Raw genomic sequence first — 24,554 nt, 5'->3', positions numbered from 1 at the left:
ATTAAAGCCAGCGGGGTTCCACTTGAGTGTACTTAACTTGCTTGTTGAGGTCATTAAATGAGCTGAATCAGCTGTCAAAACAGGAAGTGTGGGATTTTACCTTCAACGCAGAGTGTTTCACACACTGGGGGAAACAGTCTCCCTCCAACCAGGCGTGTTGCAGCCAGCAGCCTGTGGCAGCTGCCAAGGTGCACTCCACGGGGAGAGCCCTCACCCACGCAGGAGGCCACCGCATCACATAGGGCAACCCCTGCCCCCCACCACCCCCCGCCAAGCCAGAGGACAGACCGACGCGAAACCGCAGCCCCAGTCCGAGGAACCACCCACCTACCCTGCACAACCCCTCAGACCAACACCTGCCAGATGGGTGGTGCGTGGACACCCTCGGAGGACGAACAGCATGACCAGCCCCAGCAGCCTCGCAGTCCACACCGTCCGCCGCAGAGACGTGGAGCCCCCCAACACGGTGCTGTTGCACGCCCACCTGCACAGCAGGAGGGAGGGCAACCGCAGAGAGAGATGCGTCGCAGAGGGCACTACCCTCGCCACAGGGTCCACAGACCGAGGCGCAGCTCCCTGGACCTCTCCGAGCAGCAGTGCACACGGAGGCGCAGATTCATTCGACATGTAGTCGTGGAGATCTGCAGGCTCTTTCATGCCGAGCTGCTCCTGGCTGGCACCAGCACCATCTGCTTACCTGTCGCTGCCAAAGTCACCACTGCCCTCCACAACTTCTCCTCCGCATCCTTCCAGGGTGCAGCCGGCTACACCGCCGATGTCTCTCAGTCGTCTGCGCGGAAGAGCCCTGCAAATACACCTGCACCTACTCTGCAGTAACACGATGGGTGGCATCAGTGGTGGGTCCTCATAGTGATACCCAGGAGCGGGCATTATTGGACACAACAGACAGGATTCGCGGAGACATGGCAGTGGTGGTGCCAATATAACGTGTGATGTTTGTTGCTCAGAAATTCAATATAGGTAACACCCATGGCAAACCCTCAGACACCCTTGTGCATCCCCTTCATGCTCACGACACGTTTGCCTTACGCTGCCTACTGCACATATGTGATGCATGCCCTGTGGCTGCAGCACAGGTGGTGGCAGGTTGAGTGAGGCTGGCCGTGAGGGAGCTGCACGAGAGAGTGAGTATGGGATAGAGCCATGAGATTGTATGAGGATTGGGTTGCGTGTTAGTGGCGGGGTGAGTACTGGCGAGGTGAGTAGGTGCAGGTAAGATGAGGATGGGGTTTGAGTGGGTATGAGGGGTGATGTGACAGAGTAGTGTTGGCGGTGCCGAAGGAGATGTGGGGTGGGGGCAGTGTTGTGGCAGACGGAGTGCAGAGGAAAGACTTTATGTTCTCACTGTGGCTGACCTACTGCGGTCATTGGAGCGCCTCCTGCACTGTATGCAGGTGGGCGATATGTTGGTGGCGCAGGTGATCCCCTCTGCCACCTCGAGCCAGGCCTTCTTGGTGGCAGAGGCAGGCCGCTTCCTCCCGCCCACCGGGTGGAAGATCTCTGTCCTCCCCCTCCTCCTCACCCCATCTGATGATACCTGGGGTGAGGCATCATTAAACTGGGAGCAGCCTTCCCCCTGGGCTGCTCCATGCTGTAATTTGTTCCATTGGTTGCAGCATCTGTCAGTGGAGGACTGCCCCTTTAACTAGAGAGCCTCCAGCTGACAGATCGTACTGCGCATGCGCAGCCCGCCCGACGCGCAGACCAGCAGCGGACCCCGGAGGAGCAGGTAAGTGGCTCCAATTAGTGGATTGCCTGCTACGATCGCGCGGGCAACCCACTAATTTCACCGGGCGCGGAGGCCACGCACCCGAAACCCAACCCGCCGGAAACCCGCAGGCCTGCTAAAATCAGGCCCAAAGTCATCTAGTTTTAAAACCCTTTTTTTTTCAGTTGACCATTCACAGAGCAAAGCAAGCAGATAAACAAGGTTGCAATTAAAATATTAGCATACTAAAGACGTTGGGCTCGATTTTTGCACCCACGATCGGGTGTGTTTGTGGTGGGGGGGCTGCGAAAATTGGGGATTCCCGGGGCGGGTCTGGAGCCCGGCTCCAACCCACCCACTTCCAGGTTCCCCAGTGACGCGCTGACATGCGCGCGCTATCCCCGCATGTGGGACTCCCGCCGGCAATTAAAGCCGGCGGGGTGCCACTTAAAGTACTTAAACAGGTAATTCAGGTTGTTTACAGACCTGATTGACCTGATATTTTAGGAGGGGTGGGATTTTGCAATGAACTGAGACTGTCTGTGGCAGCTGCAAAGGTCCATTTGACAGGTGGTGGGGGGAGACCCTCACTCATTGCAGGACGCCACTCTGTCACTTTGGACAAAGTTTGGCCTCCACCACCCTCCTCCTAACAATCAAATTCACCAACTTGCACACTTACCCCAGTGTCCAGACACATGTACCTACCTTGCGGACCCCCTCAGATGTACATCTTCCGGATGGGGGCTGCCGTAGCTGCAGTCATGACCTCCTCGGAGGGCGAACAGCATCACCAGCTTCGCCGTCCACGCCGTCCACCTCTGACACGTGGAGCTCCACAACACAGTGCTGTGACACATCCACCTGCACAGCAGGAGGGCGGGCAATGGCAGAGAGAGATGCGCCGCAGAGGGCACTACCCTCGGCACAGGGTCTACAGACCGAGGCTCAGCTTCCTGAACCTCTCTGAGCAGCAGTGCACATGGAGGCTCAGAGTCACTCGACATGTAGCCGTGGACATCTGCAGCCTCCTTCATGCCGAGCTGCTCCCAGCTGGCCCGAGCACCATCTTCTTACCTGTTGCTGTCAAAGTCACCACTGCCCTCAACAATTCTCCTCCGCATCCTTCCAGGGTGCCACCGGGGACATCGCCGACGTCTCTCAGTCGTCTGCACAAAAGAACCCTGCAAATACACCTACACCCACTCTGCAGTGACACAATGGGTGGCATCAGTTGTGGGTCTTCATAGTGATCCTCAGGAAAGGGCATTATTGCACAAACCAAATAAGATTTGCAAAGATGTGGCAGTAGTGGTGCCAATATAATATGTAATGTGAGTTGCTCAGAAATTAAATATAAGTAAACACCATGACAAACCCTCAAACACCCTTGTGCATCCCCTTCATGCTCACGACACGTTTGCCTTACACTTTCCACTGCACATATGTGATGCATGCCCTGTGGCTGCAGCACAGGTAGTGGCAGGTTGAGTGAAAGAGATGCATGAGAGGGTGAGTATGAGATAGAGCCATGAGATTGTATGAGGATTGGGTTGAGTGGTAGTGGTGGGATGAGTACTGGCGAGGTGAATAAGTGCAGGTAAGATGAGGATGAGGTTTGAGTGGGTGTGAGGGATGATGTGATAGAGTAGTGTTGGCAGTGCAGAAGGAGATGTGGGGTGGGGGCGGTGATGTGGCAGACGGAGTGTAGGGGAATGAGTAAGTGTACTCACTTCGGCTGACCTACTTAGGTGATTGAAGCGCCTCCTGCACTGTATGCAGGTGGGCGATATGTTGGTGCTGGTGACCTCCTCTGCCACCTCGAGCCAGGCCTTCTTGATGGCAGAGACAGGCTGCTTCCTCTCGCCCGCCGGGGAGAAGATCTCTGGCCTCCCCCTCCTCCTCACTCCATCCAATGATGCCTGGAGTGAGGCATCATTAATCCTGGGAGCAGCCTTCCCCCTGGGCTGCTCCATGCTGTAATTTTTCCTATTTTCTGCAGCATCAGTCAGTGGAGGACTGCCCCTTTAAATAGGGCTCCTCCAGCTGACTATCTACGCTGCGCATGCGCAGTCCACCCGCTGCGCAGATCAGCAGCGGGAAACCCGGAAGCACAGGTAAGTGGCTCCAATATGCCTACGATTGCGTGCGGAGAAGACTGATTTCACCACGCGCCCAGTCGACCCCCCGCTGAGAACCCGCTGCCCTGCTAATATCGAGCCCGATATGTCTCACCGCTAACATTCTGCATGAGGAATACTCTCCCAAACCCAGAAGGTGTATGGCATGGTTTTTAAGAGAACACATTTTAATCCCGGAGATACCATGAAGAAAAGAAAGAACAAAATACACCATGGACAAAACACTGCATTTTTATCACAAAGCATGCAATGGGTACCAAGCATGGGGAAAGGCAAAAGGAAAAGGAGCGGCCAGGAGAGGAACCAAAGGCATGGTCAAAGAGGAAGGTTTTGAGGAAAACTTTGGAAATGGGTACTGTGGCGAAGTGAACAGAACTGGGTACAGAGTGCCTGAGGGCAAGTGGTTGAGTGGTGGAGCAGAGGGAGAGAAGTGTAAGAGGAGTCCAGTATTAGCGGACTGGAGCATGCATGTGGGGCTATAAATCAGGAGATGATGAAGGTAGGAGTGGAGGACGCCGTGAAGAAGTTTGAAAACAAGGACAAGAATTTTGAACAATAGCGAGATGGTGCGGATGCTGGAAATCTGAAGTAAAAACAAAATAAGCTGGAAACACTCAGCAGATCAGGCAGCATCTGTGGAGAGAGAAACAGAGTTAACGTTTCAGGTCCATGACCTTTCATCGGAACTGGATTCAAACAAGCATTTTGAAATTGGCACGCAAGGGAATTGGGTGCCAGTGGACCTTGGAAAGGATGTGGGTAAGGGAAGTGTAGGGCATTTTTTGGATGTGGATGTGGGCTGCAGCATTTTGAATTAGTTGAAACTTATGGAGCATCGAGGCGGAAGGCCAGCTGGAAAGGTTTTAGAGAAGTCAAGGCTTTGAACTGATGATAGAGTAAGGTTTCGGCAGCAGAATGGAATCGATGGGGCCGAGACTAGCGATGTTGTGGAGGTGGAAGAAAGTGGCCTTGGTAAAAGTGCCGGTTTTGGGAGGAAGCTGAGCTTTGGGTTGAGGTGCCACAGTTCCTGTCTTTGCTTGACATTGCAGCAGGGGATATGGATAGACTCAAGGCCAGAGGAACGGAAGTGCTGATAGGAGCTGAAGATGACCTTTTTTTGTCAGAAATTCAGCTGGAGAAAGTTTTGGCTCATCAAAGTCTTAATATCAGGTAGGCAATTTGACAGGATGGTAACAACCTTTAGGTCAGTGGAATAGGCAGCAAGATGGAGTTGGGTGTCATCAGGATACATATGGGGCTCAATTTTAAAACCGAGCTGGGAAGGGGGCAGGGAACCCATTAGTAAGGGTTTCCCAGACGTCCTTACGATTTTGAAGTCAGGACATCTTTTATTTTTTTTTGTCGGTCTCCCGTCTAACTGACTAGCCTGATTGACAGGCTGGTCTCAGTCGGACGGGAGACCAGCCAGGGAGAGGACGTGTTCAGGTAAGTCTTTGTTTGTATGGATTGGGGGGGGGCATGAGTGGGCACGGGGGAATGGGTGAGTATGGGGTATGGGTGGGTGCAGGGGCATCAGTGGGCATAGGTTGGCATGGGTGGGCATAGGTTGGCATGGGGGTCGTGAATCATGGGGGATGGGATGGGGGTCAGTCACGGGGGGGTGGTGTCGGGATCGGGGGTCATCAGTCATTGAGGGGGAGGATCGAGGGTTGGAGGATCGGAGTTGGTGGGGGAGGATCGGGGGGTCAGGGTGGGAGGATCGGAGTGAGGGGGAGGATCGGGATTTGGGGTGGAAGGATCAGGGTGGGGGGAAGATCGGGATTGGGGGTTGGAGGGGGAGAATCGGGGTCGGGGGAGGATCGGGGGAAGGAGAGGGGTGTCGGGGATCCGCGATTGTTTGGGGGGGGGGGTCACTGCAGGTCGGCTTGTTGGGCTTGGGGAAAGCACTCCTGCTTCTCCGGGCCCACAAGCTGTGACTTTCTAGGCACCCACCTGTTAGTCTCGGGCTTTCTCGCCTCATTTCATGAGGCATAAAACAGAAGGCTCGGGAATCCTGGCTCCCCGAGGTTGAAATAGGGATTTTGAGAAAAATGGAGGCCTGAAGCCTCCTTGAAAGGTTTTAAGGCCCATCCTGCCTCCTGCCTCCTGGTTGGTTGCCAGCCCCTCTTTCCCTGCCCCCCCCCCCGGGTGAAAACCGGAAATGGGCGTGTTGGAGGAGGGTTGGGGGTGGGTCTGAAATGGTGGCAATTTTCAATGCCCTCCGCCCCCAACCCATCTGTTTTTTACTTTGAAAATTGAGCCCATGGTGTCTGACTCCACGTTCCTGGGTAATGCTACCAAAGGAATCGGCATTTAGACAGTGAAAAGGATGAAGTCAAGGATGAACTCCTGGGGTACACAGCAGGTGACAGTGTGAGCAGAGGAAGAGAAGCCATTGGCAGCAATGTATTTCCTGCATTGAGTCAGATAAAAGTGGAACGAGGAGGTGGATTGCAGAGGTGAAGCCTTAGAAGAGTATGGATTGATCAATGGAGTTGAAGATAGAGAAGAGGTCAACGAGGATGATGAGAGAAGGGGCAATGGTTACAGTTACATAGGATATCATTTTTTACTGTTGACCAGTATAGTCTTGGAATTATGGATTAGGGATAAGCCAGATTGGAGGCTCTTGAAAGGAGTGGTGAGAGAGGGTGGGAGCATCACCATATTTGTGGACTTTGGATAAGAAGGCAGGTATGAGAAAGGGCAGTGGTTGGGTCGAGTTGGGGGATTTCATTGGTTTCTTGAGGAGGGGAGTGACCTGGGCAGTTTTGAAGAATATGCAGGCAGTGCCAGATGAGATAAGCAAATTGATGATATCAAGAAACACGGGGGTGGGCTGGTGAAATTGTGTGGTTAGGAGTTGGAATGGGAGGGGATTGTACAGCTTTGAAAATGAGGACAGGAAAGAGATAATGCCCACAATTGTCCAGGTACATGGGATAGGCACTTGTAACAGTTTTGGGCAATGCACAGTAGGAAGGATACGTTGGCCTGCAGATTCACCAGAATGATACTGGGGCTTAGAGGGGTAAATTATGAGGGCAAGTTGCAGAAACTTGGCTTGTATTCCCTTGAGTATAGAAGATTGAGGGGTAATTTGATCGGGGTGTTTAAAATGTTAAAAGGATTCGATGGGGTAGATGCAAAGAAATTATTTTCACTGGTGGTGGAATCAAGAATCAAGGGACATAATTTTAAAATTAGAACTAGGCCATTCAGGAGTGAAATCAAGAAGCGTGTTTTCACACAAAGGGCAGTAAAAATCTGGAACTGTCTCCCTTAATTGGCTGTGGATGCTAGGACAATTGGAGCTTTCAAGACTAAGATAGATAGATTTTTGTTAGTTAAGGATATCAAGGGCTGTGGAGCAATGGTGGATAAATGGAGGTTTGGTACAGATCAGCCATGATCTAACTGAATGGCGGAGCAGGCTCGAGGGGCTGAATAGCCTACTCCTGTTCCTAATGTTCCTATATAATAGAAATATAAGATAAACAAATGCTGTTAATTTAGAAAGTTAGTATCTGAACTAATTGATTCCTTTAATAGCTTCGAGATACTGGGCTGTGGCTTAAAAATAGTTTAAAAATTGGTGACCAAAGGAGATGTCCACTTAGTAATCTAAATAACATATTGCTGGTTTCAAGGCTGTAGTCAAGTCCAATGCCAGGGTTCGATGATTGGTGTAAACTGCATAAGGTTTGTTGTCTACTGAACTCGTTGACTTGATTATGTCCTTGTGATCATTCCTCTTTACCTGTTATTTTTATGAAAGCTTTACCTTGGAATTAAAGTTTACAAGTTTGCATTCACACAGTTAATCGTAGCGGAAACCAAATAGCATGATTGTTTATTTGGTAAAAATTACCTTCAGAATAAAGTGCCTTTTGAGGGAGCAGATTCTGTGCAAAAAATATGTTTTTTGTTTTATTTTTTCTTGATTTGTGTAGTGTTTCAGTTGTCTTTTACTCACATCTGCTGCATATTATACTCTTGTTCTGCAGAAAATTGGCAGCCATCAAAAAAATCTTTGTATTGAAACATATTTAAAAATCATTACTGCACTTCCAGACAATTAGGGACTGGTATTTCTTATGCGAGGCTGATAGTTGTTACACAAGCCTTATTGTGAGGGCACTAAATCAGAATTAATTTCTTGTGGCGAGCACCAGATACAGTAGAATTGGCAGGAAGGTGGTCAGTCAAGTAAACCAGGAAATGATGATAAACCATGTTGTTTTAAAAAAAAGTGCTATGAATAGACAGGTCATTTAATTCACAATATATGTTTGTGTGCACATGAAGGGACTGCAGGGAGTCTCAGCTATACTACAGGGAAAATGTAGTTGGATAATTTTTAATTTACTTTAGGAAAAATGCGAAGTTTATACAATCCGGCCAATTACCGCCCAATCAGTCTACTCTCAATCATCATCAAAGTGATGGAAGGTGTCGTCGACAGTGATATCAAGTGGCACTTAATCACCAATAACCTGCTCACCTATGTTCAGTTTGGGTTCCGCCAGGACCACTCGGCTCCAGACCTCATTACAGCCTTGGTCCAAACATGGACAAAAGAGCTGAATTCCAGAGGTGAGGTGAGAGTGACTGCCCTTGACATCAAGGCAGCATTTGACCAAGTGTGACACCAAGGAGCCCTAGTAAAATTGAAGTCAATGGGAATCAGGGGGAAAAGTCTCCAGTGGCTGGAGTCATACCTAGCACAAAGGAAGATGGTAGTGGTTGTTGGAGGCCAATCATCTCAGCCCCAGGTCATTGCTGCAGGAGTTCCTCAGGGCAGTGTCCTAGGCCCAACCATCTTCAGCTGCTTCATCAATGACCTTCCCTCCATCATAAGGTCAGAAATGGGGATGTTCGCTGATGATTGCACAATGTTCAGTTGCAACCCTTCAGATAATGAAGCAGTCCGTGCCCGCATGCAGCAAGACCTGGATAACATCCAGGCTTGGGCTGATAAATGGCAAGTAACATTTGCGCCAGACAAGTGCCAGGCAATGACCATTTCCAACAAGAGAGAGTCTAACCACCTCCCCTTGACATTCAACGGCATTACTATTGCAGAATCCCCCACCATCAACATCCTGGGGGTCACCATTGATCAGAAATTTAACTGGACCAGCCACATAAATACTGTGGCTACAAGAGCAGGTCAGAGGCTGGGTATTCTGCGGCGAGTGACTCACCTCCTGACTCCCCAAAGCCTTTCCACCACCTACAAGGCACAAGTCAGGAGTGTGATGGAATACTCTCCACTTGCCTGGATGAGTGCAGCTCCAACAACACTCAAGAAGCTCGATACCATCCAGGACAAAGCAGCCCACTTGATTGGCACCCCATCCACCACCCTTAACATTCAGTCCCTCCACCACTGGTGCACCGTGGCTGCAGTGTGTACCATCCACAGGATGCACTGCAGCAACTCACCAAGGCTTCTTTGACAGCACCTCCCAAACCCGCGACCTGTACGACCTAGAAGGACAAGGGCAGCAGGCACATGGGAATAACACCACCTGCACATTCCCCTGCAAGTCACATACCATCCCGACTTGGAAATATGTTGCCGTTCCTTCATCATCGCTGGGTTAAAATCCTGGAACTCCCTTCCTAGGAGAACCTTCACCACATGGAAAGCAGCGGTTCAAGAAGGCGGCTCACCACCACCTTCTCAAGGGCAATTCGGGATGGGCAATAAATGCTGGCCTTGCTAGCGACGCCCACATCCCATGAACAAATTTTAAAAAAGGAATAATAAAAATGTGATTGATAGCAATCCCTTCTGAGAATAAAATTAGGAATAGAGCATTCCATAGATCAATGGTCACCCTGTTAGGTGACAGCTTTTTCTAGTATCTGAATCTAAATCTACAGGTGATATCTCATTGTAGGGCTGTACACCATTAATTTAATTTACAAATAGGCAACCTCATGTTTTTAAAAATTTTTTAACAACACAAATAGTTGTTCAAACATTTAAATGATGCAACAGTAACTGAAGATAGTGAATGAGTGTGCTGCTTTTCCACATCTAAATTTAAGTCTAAATTAAGTCAGTTGGCATGACAAATATCGAAACTCCGGATTGACAGACTCTGCTAGAACAGCCATGATGTGCTTCCAGCGGTTGGGCATGTACTTCTTTCATTTAAAAAAAATTAATGCGGATTTGATGGGCCAAATGCCCTCCTTCCGTGCTGTAAGCTTTCTATGATTCTATGATTCTATTATAGAAATTGATGGTCATTTCTGTTTGGTTGTGAAAACATCAATATTTAAATGGCCCAAAAGCGTTTTTCCTTATTTAAACTCCAAGAATCACAAAAAATGAAATGGTTATGCCTCCTGCATTATTCTTCTGCTAACACAGAAAGTTATTGAAACAGCATTATATTTGAGTCTTCTCCTTAAGGTTCCCTTACACCTGCAAAGTTCTCCTTAATGACCAAGAGGACAGGCAAATGACCATCGCTCAGACCTTTTTCTTTGCTGCCTATGATATGGCACAGATTGATCCAACCTCCAATAACTATTTATTTTTCCTTTTCTTCTCTTCTCCTCATAGTTGCCCTAGACAGCTTGGCTGTACCTGCAGATTTGTTTTGCAGTGAATCATAAAGGTGAACTTGTGTTCTACCAGTTAATGGCACAGTGCATTTTATATATGAAAAGTCTGTGCCACTGACTCCCCTACCTCCATCATGCCCTGCCCCGTCCTTGAAACAACATATGTCATTTTGCCTGTTTAATGGGTTGTTAAAAATTAAGTTGGTAGGAAAAGAACTTCAATTTTAAAATATTATTTATTTCCGAATCTTAAAACGATCTCATAATCTTAATTTGATCTAGAGATGATGTTCATATTTTTTCCTTTTTTATTTTGGCTGTATTATTTTTCAAATTTTAAAGTGAATGTATAAACTATAAGAAGAAATTGCCTGAGCTGTAGTTCTAAAGATGAAAAGTACATGGTTCAAAGTTCCAGTGTTGAGTTACGGTTTCTTCAAGATATCTCAGTAGGGAGCTCTCTCACGTGCGTGTGTATGCACAACTGCATCCACACACAAACACAGACTGACACACACACCTTCTTTGAATGCAGTAGCACATTTACACATTTCAATTAGTGAGTCACAAACCCTAGAAATATGGACACAGTTTCACTTCCTTTTGAGTTCCTGTTAAATCATCTGAAGAGTTTCAAATGGTTAGATAATAGGATAAGAATCAGGAGTTGCTTCTGCTCTTGCAAATTATTTTCCTCTTTTTTGTTTATTTATATATTTTAAATGAGCGCTCACAATCAATCTGATTATATATTTTAAATGAATCTCCCCATGCGGACTTTTTCCAACAATTAAGCCTTTCTAAAATATCAGGAGTAACTGACAGGATTTGCTTTTTTGAATGGGGAGTGCCGATGACCACATCAAGAGAATTGGCCAAAAGAAATTATGGAGCAAGCACTCAGTGACTCACATAACCGAATGCTGACTCACAATAACATTTTACAATAATGGTAAATCAATCTCCCAGCAGCCAGTACTTTTGGATTTCGCTGCTTGTGGGTCTTAGTCTCCCTTTCCCCCTGCTGCCATGTGAGGTGCTTTCCCATCTCTACTATGCTACCTCCATTAGAGTAAATTATTTTCACTGGGATTCAGTTTCAACCTGGAAGTATAGATCGACCACAGTGTGGTCAAAAATGCCCTTTCTTATTTGGTGGATGAAGGTGGGGGGGAGGTGAAGGGAGAGATAGCAGTACCAGCTTATTTAAGCAGATATTAAACCAATTATAAAAATATCAGCAGTGTGACATTTCAAGGAGCATTATTCACTGGAGGCTCTTGTAAATACATTCATATCAAGACATTCCATGCAGAATCCATATCTAACGAAGTCTGTAAATAAATAAAGCACATTCGTTTCTTTTCTGTAATGTAGTCCTTGTGAAACACGATTGACCAGGAAACCTAAAATGTATTGCGAAGAATTTTTGGAATTTACTGAAGAAGAGAATATTGACTCACTATCTAATTATTATAGCGCAAATAATATTCTAGATGATTTTGAAATCAATATGAAGGAGGCACTTGATAGATTTTAGCGGGACTGGGGCTAGCAAACGTCCTGGCACAGTCAACATATATCCTAGGATGCTGAAGAAAATGAGGGAAGAAATTCTGGGACACTGACTATAGTTGTAAAAGAATCATTGGATACTGGTAAATTACCTCAAGAAGCCAGCCAATCTAGTACCTATATTCAAAAAGGAGGACAAATAGAGAGAATTTTTTGAGCGAATAATGGACAGTACAGATGAAGAGATGTTGTATATGTATGTTATATTGACTTCTAGAAAAGATAAATTACAGCATTTGAAATATTGGGAAAATTAGAGCCCATGCATAAAAGGGAAGGTAGCGGTATGGATAGAGGAATAGCTGAAATTCAGAAAAGGCTTTCAGTAAATAGATGTGCCTCAGACTGGCAGATGGTGACCTGGTAGTGAAGACTGATTCAAGAAAGCATTGGATGGATTTCTGCAAAACACGGTCGTCACATCATTTGGAAGGTAATAGTAGATAATTCCTGGATAATAAATAGTCTAGAGCCTCTTGGGGCTTGCCTGATCATTTCTGAAGGGTTGGAGAGGAATTTTTGCAGAGGACTGCTGAATTGGCTACAGGTCTCTTTTTTTTGCCTTGCCCAAGAGGTGGGGGTGGGGATGTAATCAGCCAATGGATTGGTGAGCATGTATGGGCCTGATATATAAATATAGAGCCCCTGAAAAGGGTCAAAATTTAGTGCAAGCAAGAAGAGCCAAATGGCCTCCTCCTGTGTTAAAATTACTGTGTCTGCGTTTCGATAAATCTGACCCAGACAACCGTTAGCATATTGGCTTAACATAAATAGCAGATAAATATTGGCTGTGAGAAGTTTCTGTATAGCAATATCTTAATAGGAAAGAGCCAGCATGGATTACGAAGGTGAAGATCCTGCTTGACAATTCTCCTTCATTTCTTTAAGGATGTTACAAATAAGGTAGATATTGGAATTCCCTATAACTTTTTGGGATTTTTGGAAAGGCTTTGATATAAAGACTTTCTAATGAAACATGGGAATAGCAGAAAAAGTTGAATAAAACAAATTTGCATTTATATAAACCTATTACAACCTTCAGACATCCCAAAGCGATTTACAGCCAATGAAGTACTTTTGAAGTGTAGCCACTGTTGTAATGTAGGAAACGCAGCAGGCAATTTGTGCATAGTGAGGTCCCACAAACAGTAATGTAATAATGACCAGATAATCTGTTTTAATGATGTTGGTTGAGGGATAAAGGCCAAGACGCCAGGGAGAAATCCCGTGCTTTTCTTCGAAATAGTGCAGTGGGATCCTTTATATCCACCTGAGAGGGTAAATGGGGCTTCTGTTTAACATCTCATCTGAAAGATAGCACCTTCGACAGTATAGCACTCCCTCTATACTGCACAGAAGCGTCAGCCTAGATTTTGTGCTCATGTCTGGAGTGGGTCTTGAACCTACAACCTTCTGACTCAGACGCGAGAATGCTACCCCTGAGCCATGGCTGACACCTACATAGATATGTAATGAAAGATACAAATTAGGAATTGGAGAGTACTCGTGAAAGATGTCGAGTCTGGGTAGAGTACTGTAGGAATCAGTGCTTGGACCCTTCCTGTTTCCTATCTGCATAAATCACCTGGATGCAGAAATTAATTGCAAACTTACTAAAATTGCAGACAACACCATAATAGGGGGAGCAGCAGGGACAGAGAATACAGTTAATGATTTGCAGATGTATTTAGATCAGTTATGTAATTGAGGGGAGGAGAATAGGAAAATAAAACTTAATACCAACAAATCTATAGTATTGCATAATTGGTTAAAATTAAGCTACATTGATATATAATGAAGGGAATAGAAAAAGCACAAGATTGAGAGGAAAATCTGGGAGTAGCAGTAGATTTGTTATTGCCAATGTTGAGACAGTGTGGAGAAGCGATTAAAAGGACGAATAAAATGTTGAAACACATAGTTGAAACAGTGGCGTCCAAGTCGACAGAGGTTGTGCTGAGTCTTTATAACAATGTGCAGTTTTGATCACCATGCTTTGAAAGTAACATGCGTGTAATGTATTCAGTAGCTTGCAGAGAAGAGCAACATGAATGATTCCAAGTGTAAAGTGAACTCACAATGAGGAAAAGTTTAGGGAACTTTAGGTTCTACAGATTGAAAGAATGTTAAGGGGGGAGTGATTGAGGGATAAGCACTATTAAACGGTAAAGATGTTAAAGACATTTCTTTCCTCAAACTGTGATAAATATAAAATCTGTCAGGTGAGGTGGTGGAATTAAAGACAACAAGGCATTTGGGCATTTGGATGTGAGGCTGGGTGATTTACAGTACGAGAAAAATAAACATCAATGGGACAAATAACCTTTTCTCATACTTAGCTTTTCCTTATGTTGTCAATAATTGGAATTTGCAAAGTAGTTTATTTATTAATTTTTGTTATGGGGGAGTCTGAAAAATTCTGCGTCTGCATGATGAACTGTAATAATCTTTATTTTTTAGATTTGTGGCACTGTTTCATAATTGAGAGTTTAACTATTGTATTAAATTCTTCAGACCAGCCATCTCCCAAATGTACCTGGGAGTTTCTACAACACTTACTTATATAGACAAATATTTTGCTTTGTTTCTCTTATTGCTCTACACTGTCTGCTGCTGTTAGAAGCTGCAAATTCAATAGATAAGATGCAGTGTGTTGTACCTGAAGGGAGCTTTGTCTGTATTTCGTTGCCAGTAACGAAGTATAAAATGCTTTAGCAGTTCTGTTTTAGGGCTTTTAGCTGAAATGGTTCATGCTCAAATCATATTAAAAATTCAAGTGTGTTGTTGCCTTTTTGACAATAGAAGTCCCTGATTGTTTCTTTTCACAGACCCAGTGTTGATGAACTGTTGGAAATGGAGGGACTTTTATAGTCAAAAGACCCCTATGTACAAATGTCAAGAAAGAAATCGGGAGAACTTTCATTAAATAAAGCTAAGGTTGATGCTTTATTTTGATAGTGGGAATGAAATAGCTGAGTCAATGGGACCCTAATGGTAAATTAAATACTCTAGTTATGAAAGTTTTCCCTTGAAGTAAATCATATCCTCAAAATGTTTATCTATCTACCTACCTTTCATTCATCTATCTATCTATACACTAGTCTGTCATGACATTGGACACGGGGAGTCAACACTAAACGTAGTCTTCAGGAGAAGCTGGGTTAGAGGGTGGGTATAATTGGACCAGGCGCTTAGACGTAATTCAATCCCCATTTTAAAATCATACATCTGTCACACTTGAGGGCAAAAAAGTATAAAAAAAGAAAAAGAAAACCAGTCATTGTTTAATGGTTTCCTCTGACTTTAGTAGTTGGGGGTTTCCAAGTATCTGGTAGTCTACAGTGATACTTCCCCAGAAACAGAAAATAGCCTCTAATTGTGATTAGGTCTATTTGCTAATGCGGAGGGTAAATGCCAAAATGGATTGCGGGGCAGAATTGCTTGTTTCTGCTTTGTACCATCTATGTACTTCTTTGTCCCTATTCTGTGGCGCTAAGTGGAGCCGGTCCTATAAAATGCTTTGTAATTTCTGAGAAACTAACGGCTCTATCCTTAAAACCAATTATCAAAGTTCAAAATCCTGACTTCATCCATATCTAAAATCCTACAGCTAAAGATACGTAGTCCTCTCTGTTCGTGTAAACTGCTGCACTAAATGAAGTAATGGGTTTAATAGGTAATGCAAGGAAATGAGATTGAAGCTATGACCTCATTGGCAATATAGTCTATTTGTAATACCAGCAGCACTTAGGATTTTAAATGGTATTATTTTAGGATGCTTAACTTACCAGAATTATTGCATTTCAATAAGAAGGTTTAAAACGCAATGCAGTTAATAATTTTAGGTTGGGGATTTATCTTCATCTAAGACCTTTGGGGAAGAATTGCTCTGGTTTCTGAGTAGCTAGAGTGCAAATGCTTTCAAGAAGATTGGACCATAATTTGCTGTCAACATAACGGTGAGGCTAATGGCGCTCGCGTTATTTATGCGCAAATGCTACAGTAACTTCAGGCGAGATGCGTGGTTAAACGTGGCAATCCAAAAGTTGCAGCTCTGAGATGCGTCGCTGCGCTGTTAGCTTCGCGAAAGTGGCACATCTCGCTGTCTGGCTCACCATTGAAATGCATTGAATTTTTTTTTATTCGTTCATGGGATGTGGGCATCGTTGGCAAGGCCAGCATTTATTGCCCATCCCTAATTGCCTTTGAGAAGGTGGTGATGAGCTGCCTTTTTGAACCGCTGCAGTCCGTGTGGTGAAGGTTCTCCCACAGTGCTGTTAGATAGGGAGTTCCAGGATTTAGCATGAAGTTACTGTGTTTGCGCGGTAGATACGAGCTAAACTCGCCGTAGAAAGTTAAGTCTTGTCCATTTCAGTCTAAGTACCCTTTTAACGACATGATAAGTGTTAATTACTGCCAGTCAACCTCTCTAGCACTGAAAATTAACTATTACGAGTGTGGAGTCTCATTCATTCAGGTTTTAATTGTCGGAGATTTAAAAAATGTCAAATTTTAAATTAAATTTTTTGTTTTGCTTTTCCTTTCTGTCCTTTTTTTCCTCTCTCTCTTAATCCAATCTCTCTTTCCCTCTTTTTATTTCTCTTTCTGTACCTGATTTGACATTGAATTCACCCACTCCAACTTACACTTCATTCTCAGTCCGTACTTTGCTAATTGCACAATCCTTCATTCTGATTGGTTAAGGAGATACACAGTTACTTGTCCTGTTCACTCGGGTCCCAGATGCCCTGTTTCCCTCGCTGTGACATTAACAGCTCGCACTTTCAGAAACTTACCACGCAAAAAATTAAAAAACCTAAATGTGCAAGGGCAAGTCTAACTAATGGCAGATGCCGTTAGATGCCCTGCTACAGCAAATTATGGCCCATTGTGGTTACGATGTCAATGTGTATAATGACCAGAACACTTCCTCCCCCTTCCATATTAGATGCAAGTAAACCTGTAAATGTTTTTTATTTAGTTATGATAATGTCTTTCTTTGATTACATCTCAACCTCACAATTTTAAGAGGGCCTTTGTTTTGCTGTGGTTAACACTGTTTGAGAATAAAATAAGACTAAAATATTGGTGTAGTTTGTCTATTTTTAAACGCAGTGTACATGTGGTGCACTATCCGGTAGTGTCATGTTCTTCCTGCTGCAGTTTTTCCTCTTCATATTCTATGTGCTGTATTAGAAAGGTGCCTCGCTTGTTTGAGGAATTAAGACAAGAAATGTTTAGAGTTTCATATTAGGTGAGGTGAGGTTTGCTTTGAGAGCAGTAGGAATTAGAGGAGTAATCATGCCAACATTCTATTGCTGCTGTGGGAAGTACAGTTATCATTGCATATAGGAACCAGATGGCATCCTGGAACACCCGTATGGCCTGTGGAAAAGACAAACATATGGCATATGCTTCCGAGAGAAAAAAGAATTTACAGATCTGGGATAGTAATCCTTGCATCACATTTCAGTGTCCTTTGGTTGATGGCAGGCTTTTGAGTTGTTATTGTATGCACACCAGAAATTGTGTGTTTATTTTTGGTTGGCACACATTAGATATGATTGCAAAAGTGTTTTTCATTTGTTTTCCCCCAATCCAAAAAGGCTTTACCACTTATTAACTGCATTCTTACTATAACCAGCACTATCGTATTTCAGAGCAGTTCGACTTACGCAAGCTTCACGCTATCACAACTGCACCCTTCTGGTTGTAGTGAGATTGTAACCTCTGTGTCAGTAGCCGTACAAGTACAGCGTGAGAGGTTGTATTTGGGAATCACTTGCTTTTGAACCGGAGCAGTGGCATGGCCTATTTAAGGAACTGCTGAGCTCATTCATCTGCTTTTCTCGGCCCGTTTCCTTTTATTTTTAGCCAAATCCATCAGGCCTGACAAGTGGGTAATTTGAGCCAGCAAAAGGGCTTTGCTTCAGGTTTCTTTACAAAGTAACTCTTCTCTTCCTTCCTGGGAAGGCACCGAACTTGGCCTGATCTACTCAAGATGGATCTGTTGAGTCATGTGAGATCATGTACACAAAAACATACTCAGGCAGTGTGAGGAGCGTAGAAAATCTACTCAGCAGCAGCTAGACAGAGGAATGCAGCAGATTAATACTTGTATAAGGTAATGTCTAGTTTACAGCAGGGGTGGGGCTGAAGTAAAGATTTGACTTGAAAACATCACTTGGGAGATCAAGATAAGGCCAGAAAAATACATTTATTGAGTATTTTGAAAGCCATCTTTTTTAAAAAAAAAGTATTTTCAATGTGCATCCTTTGTTCTATTTCCACTAAGCTGAGTAACTGTAGTGAGAGTCACAAATGCATGTTCACATGGGGGTGGGGGTGGGAGGGGAGGCAGTGGCTAATCAACACATTCTGTTATGCTATATAGGTGTCTGCTTCTCTTTGCCTCTCCCAAAGAAGACAGTTGGAGTAATTTTGGTGTTTAAGTCATCATAGTTATATCTAGATTTAAATTCTTTAATAACATTAATTTTTTTTGTTTCGCAACTATTATCTAAGAAGTTTTCATAGAGAATACGCACAGTACTCAATGGTGTACCAAAAAATCTTTTAAAAAAAAGATGCCAGGCCACTTAAGGTTTACAGAGGCCTCACCCACATTAGTTTAATTATTTGATAAAGTGTTGTGTTCCAATGAACATTTTATTACTATGTACAATCAGGATGTTGCAGTCATGATGAACGTGCACATAACACTTACTTTAAGCAAATATAGCACTCCACAAGTGGGCTCGGTGTATTCTGATATATTCGGCGAGGTATGACGTTTAGTTGTTTGAAGTGTTGGTTATTGCCTGGCTGTAGACAGAAAATGGGACAGAAAATATGAGCTGGTGGGAGGGCAAGATACAAAAAACTTGAAATGCAAGAGGGATTCACTAGATTCTGAAAAGGTCCCAGCGGATTGGAAAACCGCAAACGTAACACCCCTATTCAAGAAGGGAGTGAGACAGAAAGCAGGTAAATATAGACCAGTTAGCCTAACATCTGTCATAGAAAAAGCTAGAATCCATTATTAAGGAAATAGTAGCAGGACATTTGGAGACTCATAATACAATCAAGGAGAGTCAACATGGTTTTATGAAGGGAAAATCATATCTGACAAATTTATTAAAGTTCTTTGAGGAAGTAACGGGCAAGGTGGATAAAGGGGAACCAATGGATGCAGTATATTTGGATTTTCAAAAAGCATTCGATAAGGTGCCATATAAAAGATTACTGCACAAGATAAGAGCTCATGGTGTTGGGGGTAATATACTGGCATGGATAGAGGATTGGCTAACTAACAGAAAACAAAGAGTCGGGATAAAAGGGTCATTTTCAAAATGGCAATCTGTAACTAGTGGGGTGCCGCAGGGCTCAGTGCTGGGGCCTCAACTATTTACAATATATATCAATGACTGGGATGAAGGAACAGAGTGTCTTGTGGCCAAATTTGCTGATGATACAAAGATAGGTGGAAAAGCAAGTTGGGATGAGGACACAAAGTGTCTGCAAAGGGATATTAACAGGTTAAGCGAATGGGCAAAAAATTGGCAGATGGAATATAATGTGGGAAAATGTGAAGTCATCCATTTTGGGAGGAAAGATAAAAAAGCAAAATATTATTTGAATGGAGAAATACTACAAAATGCTGCGGTACAGAGGGATCTGGGTGTCCTCGTACATGAAACACGAAAAGTCAACATACAGATGCAGCAGGTAATCTGGAAGGCAAACAGAATATTGGCCTTTATTTCAAGGGGGATGGAGTATAAAAGCAGGGAAGTCATGCTACAACTGTACAGGGTTCTGGGTAGACCACACCTGGAGTACTGTGTACAGTTCTGGTGCCCTTATTTAAGGAAGGACACACTTGCATTGGAGTCAGTTCAGAGAAGGTTCACGAGGTGGATTCCGGGTATGGAAGGGTTGTCTTATGAGGAAAGATTGAACAGGTTGGGTCTATACTCAATGGAGTTTAGAAGAATGAGAGGAGATCTTATTGAAACATACAAGATTCTGAGGGGACTCGATAGGGTAGATGCTGAGAGGATGTTACCCCTCATGGGGGAATCTAAAACTAGGGGACAAAGTCTCAGAATAAGGGGTCGCCTGTTTAAGCCGGAAATGAGGAGGAATTTCTTCTCCCAGAGGGTCATAAATCTTTGGAATTCTTTACCCCAAAAAGCTGTGGAGGCTGAGTCATTGAATACATTCAAGGCTGAGTTAAACAAATTTTTGATCAGCAAGGGAGTTAAAGGATATGGGGAAAAGGTGGGAAAGTGGAGTTGAGGTAAAAATCAGATCAGCCATGATCTCATTAAATGGCGGAGCAGGCTCGAGGGGCCGAATGGCGTACTCCTGCTCCTATCTTTTATGGTTTTATGGTCTTAGGGATAGGCAAGTGACAGGTCAGGAATTGGAGCCTGCTAGTAACAAGAAGTACAAAGACCACAGGGGGTAGGGGGGAGCGAGAGAAAATAAGAGTTGGGGGGAAGACTAACAATGAAAAAGAAGTTAAAAAAAGATTACAATTCAGTTATATGATGTGCTCCTTTTTGTACATTTTTGATTCTTGTAATAGTAGAATGTCTAATAAAAAATACATGAAGGGAATGTGGTTGAACAATTCATTGTTTCTCTTTCCCTTCCCTTCCTTAATAGTAGATTTTAGGTGTCAGACTTGGCTTAGTAGTAGCACTCTCGCCTGTGAGTCAGAAGGTCGTGGGCTCAAGACCATTCCAGAGAGTTGAGCACATAATCTAGGCTGACAGTTCAGTGTCAGTACTGAAGGAATGCTTCACAGTCGGAGATGCCATCTCGCGGGTGAGACGTTAAACCAAGGCCCCGTTTGACATCTCAGGATGTAAAAGATCCAATGGCACTTTTCGTAGGCAGTTCTCCTGATGTCCTGACTGACGTTTATTCCCTCAACCAACACCACTAAAAACAGATTAGCAAATCACTTATATAATTGTGATTTGTGGGATCTTGTGTGCAAATTGGATGCTGTGTTTCCATACATTACAAAGTGACTACACTTCAAAAGTACTTCAATGGCTGTGCAACACTTCGGGATGTTCTGAGGTTCTGAAGGGAGCTATATAAATGCAAGTTCTTTCTAAACTCCTCAGTAATAGAAGAAACCTGGAAGGGCTGATGGTGCTACCTGTGGTGTGCAAACTTTCCAGAACAGTTCCAGCAGAAAAATAGACTATCAATCTCAGATTTATACATTTATTATAAAATATGTAATGAATTGAGAAGTGCAATCCAAATTAACCATTTTAATTAGTTTTTTTGTTCATAAATGTTGGGGTAATGGGGGTGGGGTGGGGTTCTTCATCTTTTGGGGGTTTTCACACTTCCACTGAAGTTACAATAAACGAGCGGGAGAACCCCGTGGATGTTCACTCCGATTTAGTTTAATCAAGAGGAAGAATGTCATCACTAATTATACTTTTAGCACTTTTGGTATCTGAGCTGGAGTGTAGCAGAGATAAACACCTTCATCAACGTGCCTTAGCTCTAACTGAGAAGAGCACCAGTTTCCATTTACCACGCCAGCCATCCTAGTATTCTTTTTGAATGAGATTGCAAATTTAGCACTGGTTGCAGTTTCGAACTGTGAATTTGTGCTCACTTGGAACTAGTTGAAAATTAATTTAATGTAGGAGCATTACAGCTGGCAAAGAGGGGAGACTTTTATCCCAATTGTCAGAGCTGGACTCAAATCAGAGATGAAAGAGCAGTGTGGTAATTCATGCCAACTACCCCTAAATAATAAGACACACTTTGTTTGCATTAGACAAGGGGAGATCGGTGGTAGCGGGCTGTGCAATGATGCAATGACTTGTGTAAGGCACAGTTATTTTTTTATCCTTCAGCTAATTTCCTAATCATACCCAAGTTTTGCCTTGAATTCCCACAGATATGAGCTTAATTAGTAACCCTTCATGTGCAACTTTATGAAATGCCTTTTGGAAATCCAAGTACGAAATATCCTAGAGTTTACCACTGCTTATTCTTTTGGCCAAATATTGCTCGTAAAATAAAGAGGACGTAAAAGGCAGGGGGGGGCAGTATATTATTTTAAAATGGGGCAAAGAGATTAGATAGAAACCACATGAGCATTTTTGAAAGACATTTAGTGATTCAAAGAATTCATTGAGTAGCTGAATTGATCATAGAAGCTTTACAACTGCACAGAGTAAATGACAGCTGTTCACCAATTGAATGAATAGGAATCAGAGAGTAATAAAGGCATCCTATGTTTCTCCTCTGTTAGGATCATGGGGGAGCGTTCTGTATTTTTATATGTTTGATACATATCCAGGCAGAATAATGTAGGCTTCTCTTTAACTGTTTTTAATTCTAGTATTCTCTTTGCACAGGATAAATTTGAAGTGGAATCAATTTTATGCTGGAGTGAAGGCCCGGTGGAGGTGGGGTAATGGACTGTTAAATATGCACTCAGAATGTAGTGACTATTCCACCCTCGGGGTAGGTGATATGTTTGTTTGGAAATCTATAATGAGGTGTATTATTTGGAATTCTAATGGTCTTGTGATGCTCTGTTAGTTTCTTCTTTTCTGCTTTCAAAATAAAATTCAGCACTGCAAATTTACAAAAATATACATTTTATATGAACATTTATTTTTGAAAGCAGCACAAAAAAAATCAGCATTGAAAGATATAATGTGCATTAGTGTGTTTACATAAAGTGAAACCTGACCTTTTGCAACTGTGACTTATGGACAAATAACCTTTCTGAGGTTGAACGTGGCGGGGGGACATATGAGGGCATTAAAATCTGGTTACCAACATTGGGCCATTATGGACAATAAATCATTCAAATGAATATCTATAACATATAGAAGATGTATTGCTAAATAATTTAAATCTATTACCACATGTAAACATGATGTGGAGATGCCGGTGATGGACTGGGGTGGACAAATGTAAGGAATCTTACAACACCAGGTTATAGTCCAACAATTTTATTTTAAAATCACAAACTTTCGGAGATTATCCCCTTCGTCAGGTGAATGAGTGAAAGATTCTCAAATCACATATCTTATATTAGGCTGGGACAGCATCACACCAATCAAAAGGTGTCGTTGTTGTTCAAACAGGCCAGTCACGGAGAACAGCACGTCTCAGTACACTGGATATACATTGTGTCAATTATACAGACAGAAAGAAAGAGACCCAAATGGCAGTGAGAGAGAGGGCGAGAGAGTATATTAAAACACATAACTTTTTTTTCCCTTTTTGCTGGTGGGGTTACGTGTAGCGTGACATGAACCCAAGATCCCGTCCTCATGGGTGCGGAACTTGGCTATCAACTTCTGCTCGACGATTTTGCGTTGTCGTGTGTCTTGAAGGCCGCCTTGGAGAACGCTGACCCGAAGATCAGTGGCTGAATGTCCTTGACTGCTAAAGTGTTCCCCGACTGGGAGGGAACCCTCCTGTCTGGCGATTGTTGCGCGGTGTCTGTTCATCCGTTGTCGCAGTGTCTGCATGGTCTCGCCAATGTACCATGCTCCGGGGCATCCTTTCCTGCAACATATGAGGTAGACAACGTTGGCCGAGTCACAGGAGTATGAACCATGTACCTGGTGGGTGGTGTCCTCTCGTGTGATGGTGGTATCCGTGTCGATGATTTGGCATGTCTTGCAGAGGTTGCCGTGGCAGGGTTGTGTGGTGTCGTGGACGCTGTTCTCCTGAAAGCTGGGTAATTTGCTGTGAACGATGGTCTGTTTGAGGTTGGGTGCCTGTTTGAAGGCGAGTAGTGGAGGCGTGGGGATGGCCTTAGCGAGGTGTTCGTCGTCATCGATGACATGTTGAAGGCTGCGGAGAACATGGTGTAGTTTCTCCGCTCCGGGGAAGTACTGGACGACGAAGGGTACTCTGTTGGTTGCGTCCCGTGTTTGTCTTCTGAGGAGGTCTATGCGATTCTTTGCTGTGGCCCGTCGGAACTGTCGATCGACAAGTCGAGCGTCATATCCCGTTCTTACGAGGGCGTCTTTCAGCGTCTGTAGGTGTCCATCGCGTTCCTCCTCATCTGAGCAGATCCTGTGTATTCGTAGGGCCTGTCCATAGGGGATGGCCTCTTTGACGTGGTTGGGGTGGAAGCTGGAAAAGTGGAGCATCGTGAGGTTGTCCGTGGGCTTGCGGTAGAGTGAGGTGCTGAGGTGCCCGTCTTTGATGGAAATTTGTGTGTCCAAGAAAGAAACCGATTCTGAGGAGTAGTCCATGGTGAGTTTGATGGTGGGATGGAACTTGTTGATGTTATCGTGTAGTCTCTTCAGTGATTCTTCGCTGTGGGTCCATAGGAAGAAAATGTCGTCGATGTATCTGGTGTATAGCGTTGGTTGGAGATCCTGTGCAGTGAAGAAGTCGTGCTTGAACTTGTGCATGAAAATGTTGGTGTATTGGGGTGCGAATTTGGTCCCCATGGCTGTTCCGTGTGTTTGGGTGAAGAACTGGTTATCGAAGGTGAAGACATTGTG

At 44.1% G+C, this 24,554-nt stretch overlaps 1 protein-coding gene across 1 annotated transcript in view; it reads left to right on the top strand.

Moving 5' to 3' along the window:
- The window catches only part of bach2b (BTB and CNC homology 1, basic leucine zipper transcription factor 2b), a 298,224-nt gene that overhangs the window by 85,655 nt on the left and 188,015 nt on the right, over positions 1-24,554 (top strand). Inside the window, exon 2 of the mRNA XM_067984749.1 lies at positions 22,434-22,542. Coding sequence (XP_067840850.1) covers positions 22,507-22,542 — 36 coding nt within the window. The 5' untranslated portion in view covers positions 22,434-22,506. The remainder of the gene's footprint in view (positions 1-22,433; positions 22,543-24,554) is intronic.

This window comes from Heptranchias perlo, chromosome 5 (genome assembly GCF_035084215.1).
Source record: "Heptranchias perlo isolate sHepPer1 chromosome 5, sHepPer1.hap1, whole genome shotgun sequence".
Classification (NCBI taxonomy): domain Eukaryota; kingdom Metazoa; phylum Chordata; class Chondrichthyes; order Hexanchiformes; family Hexanchidae; genus Heptranchias; species Heptranchias perlo.
This window is presented reverse-complemented; position numbering and strand designations above follow the sequence as displayed.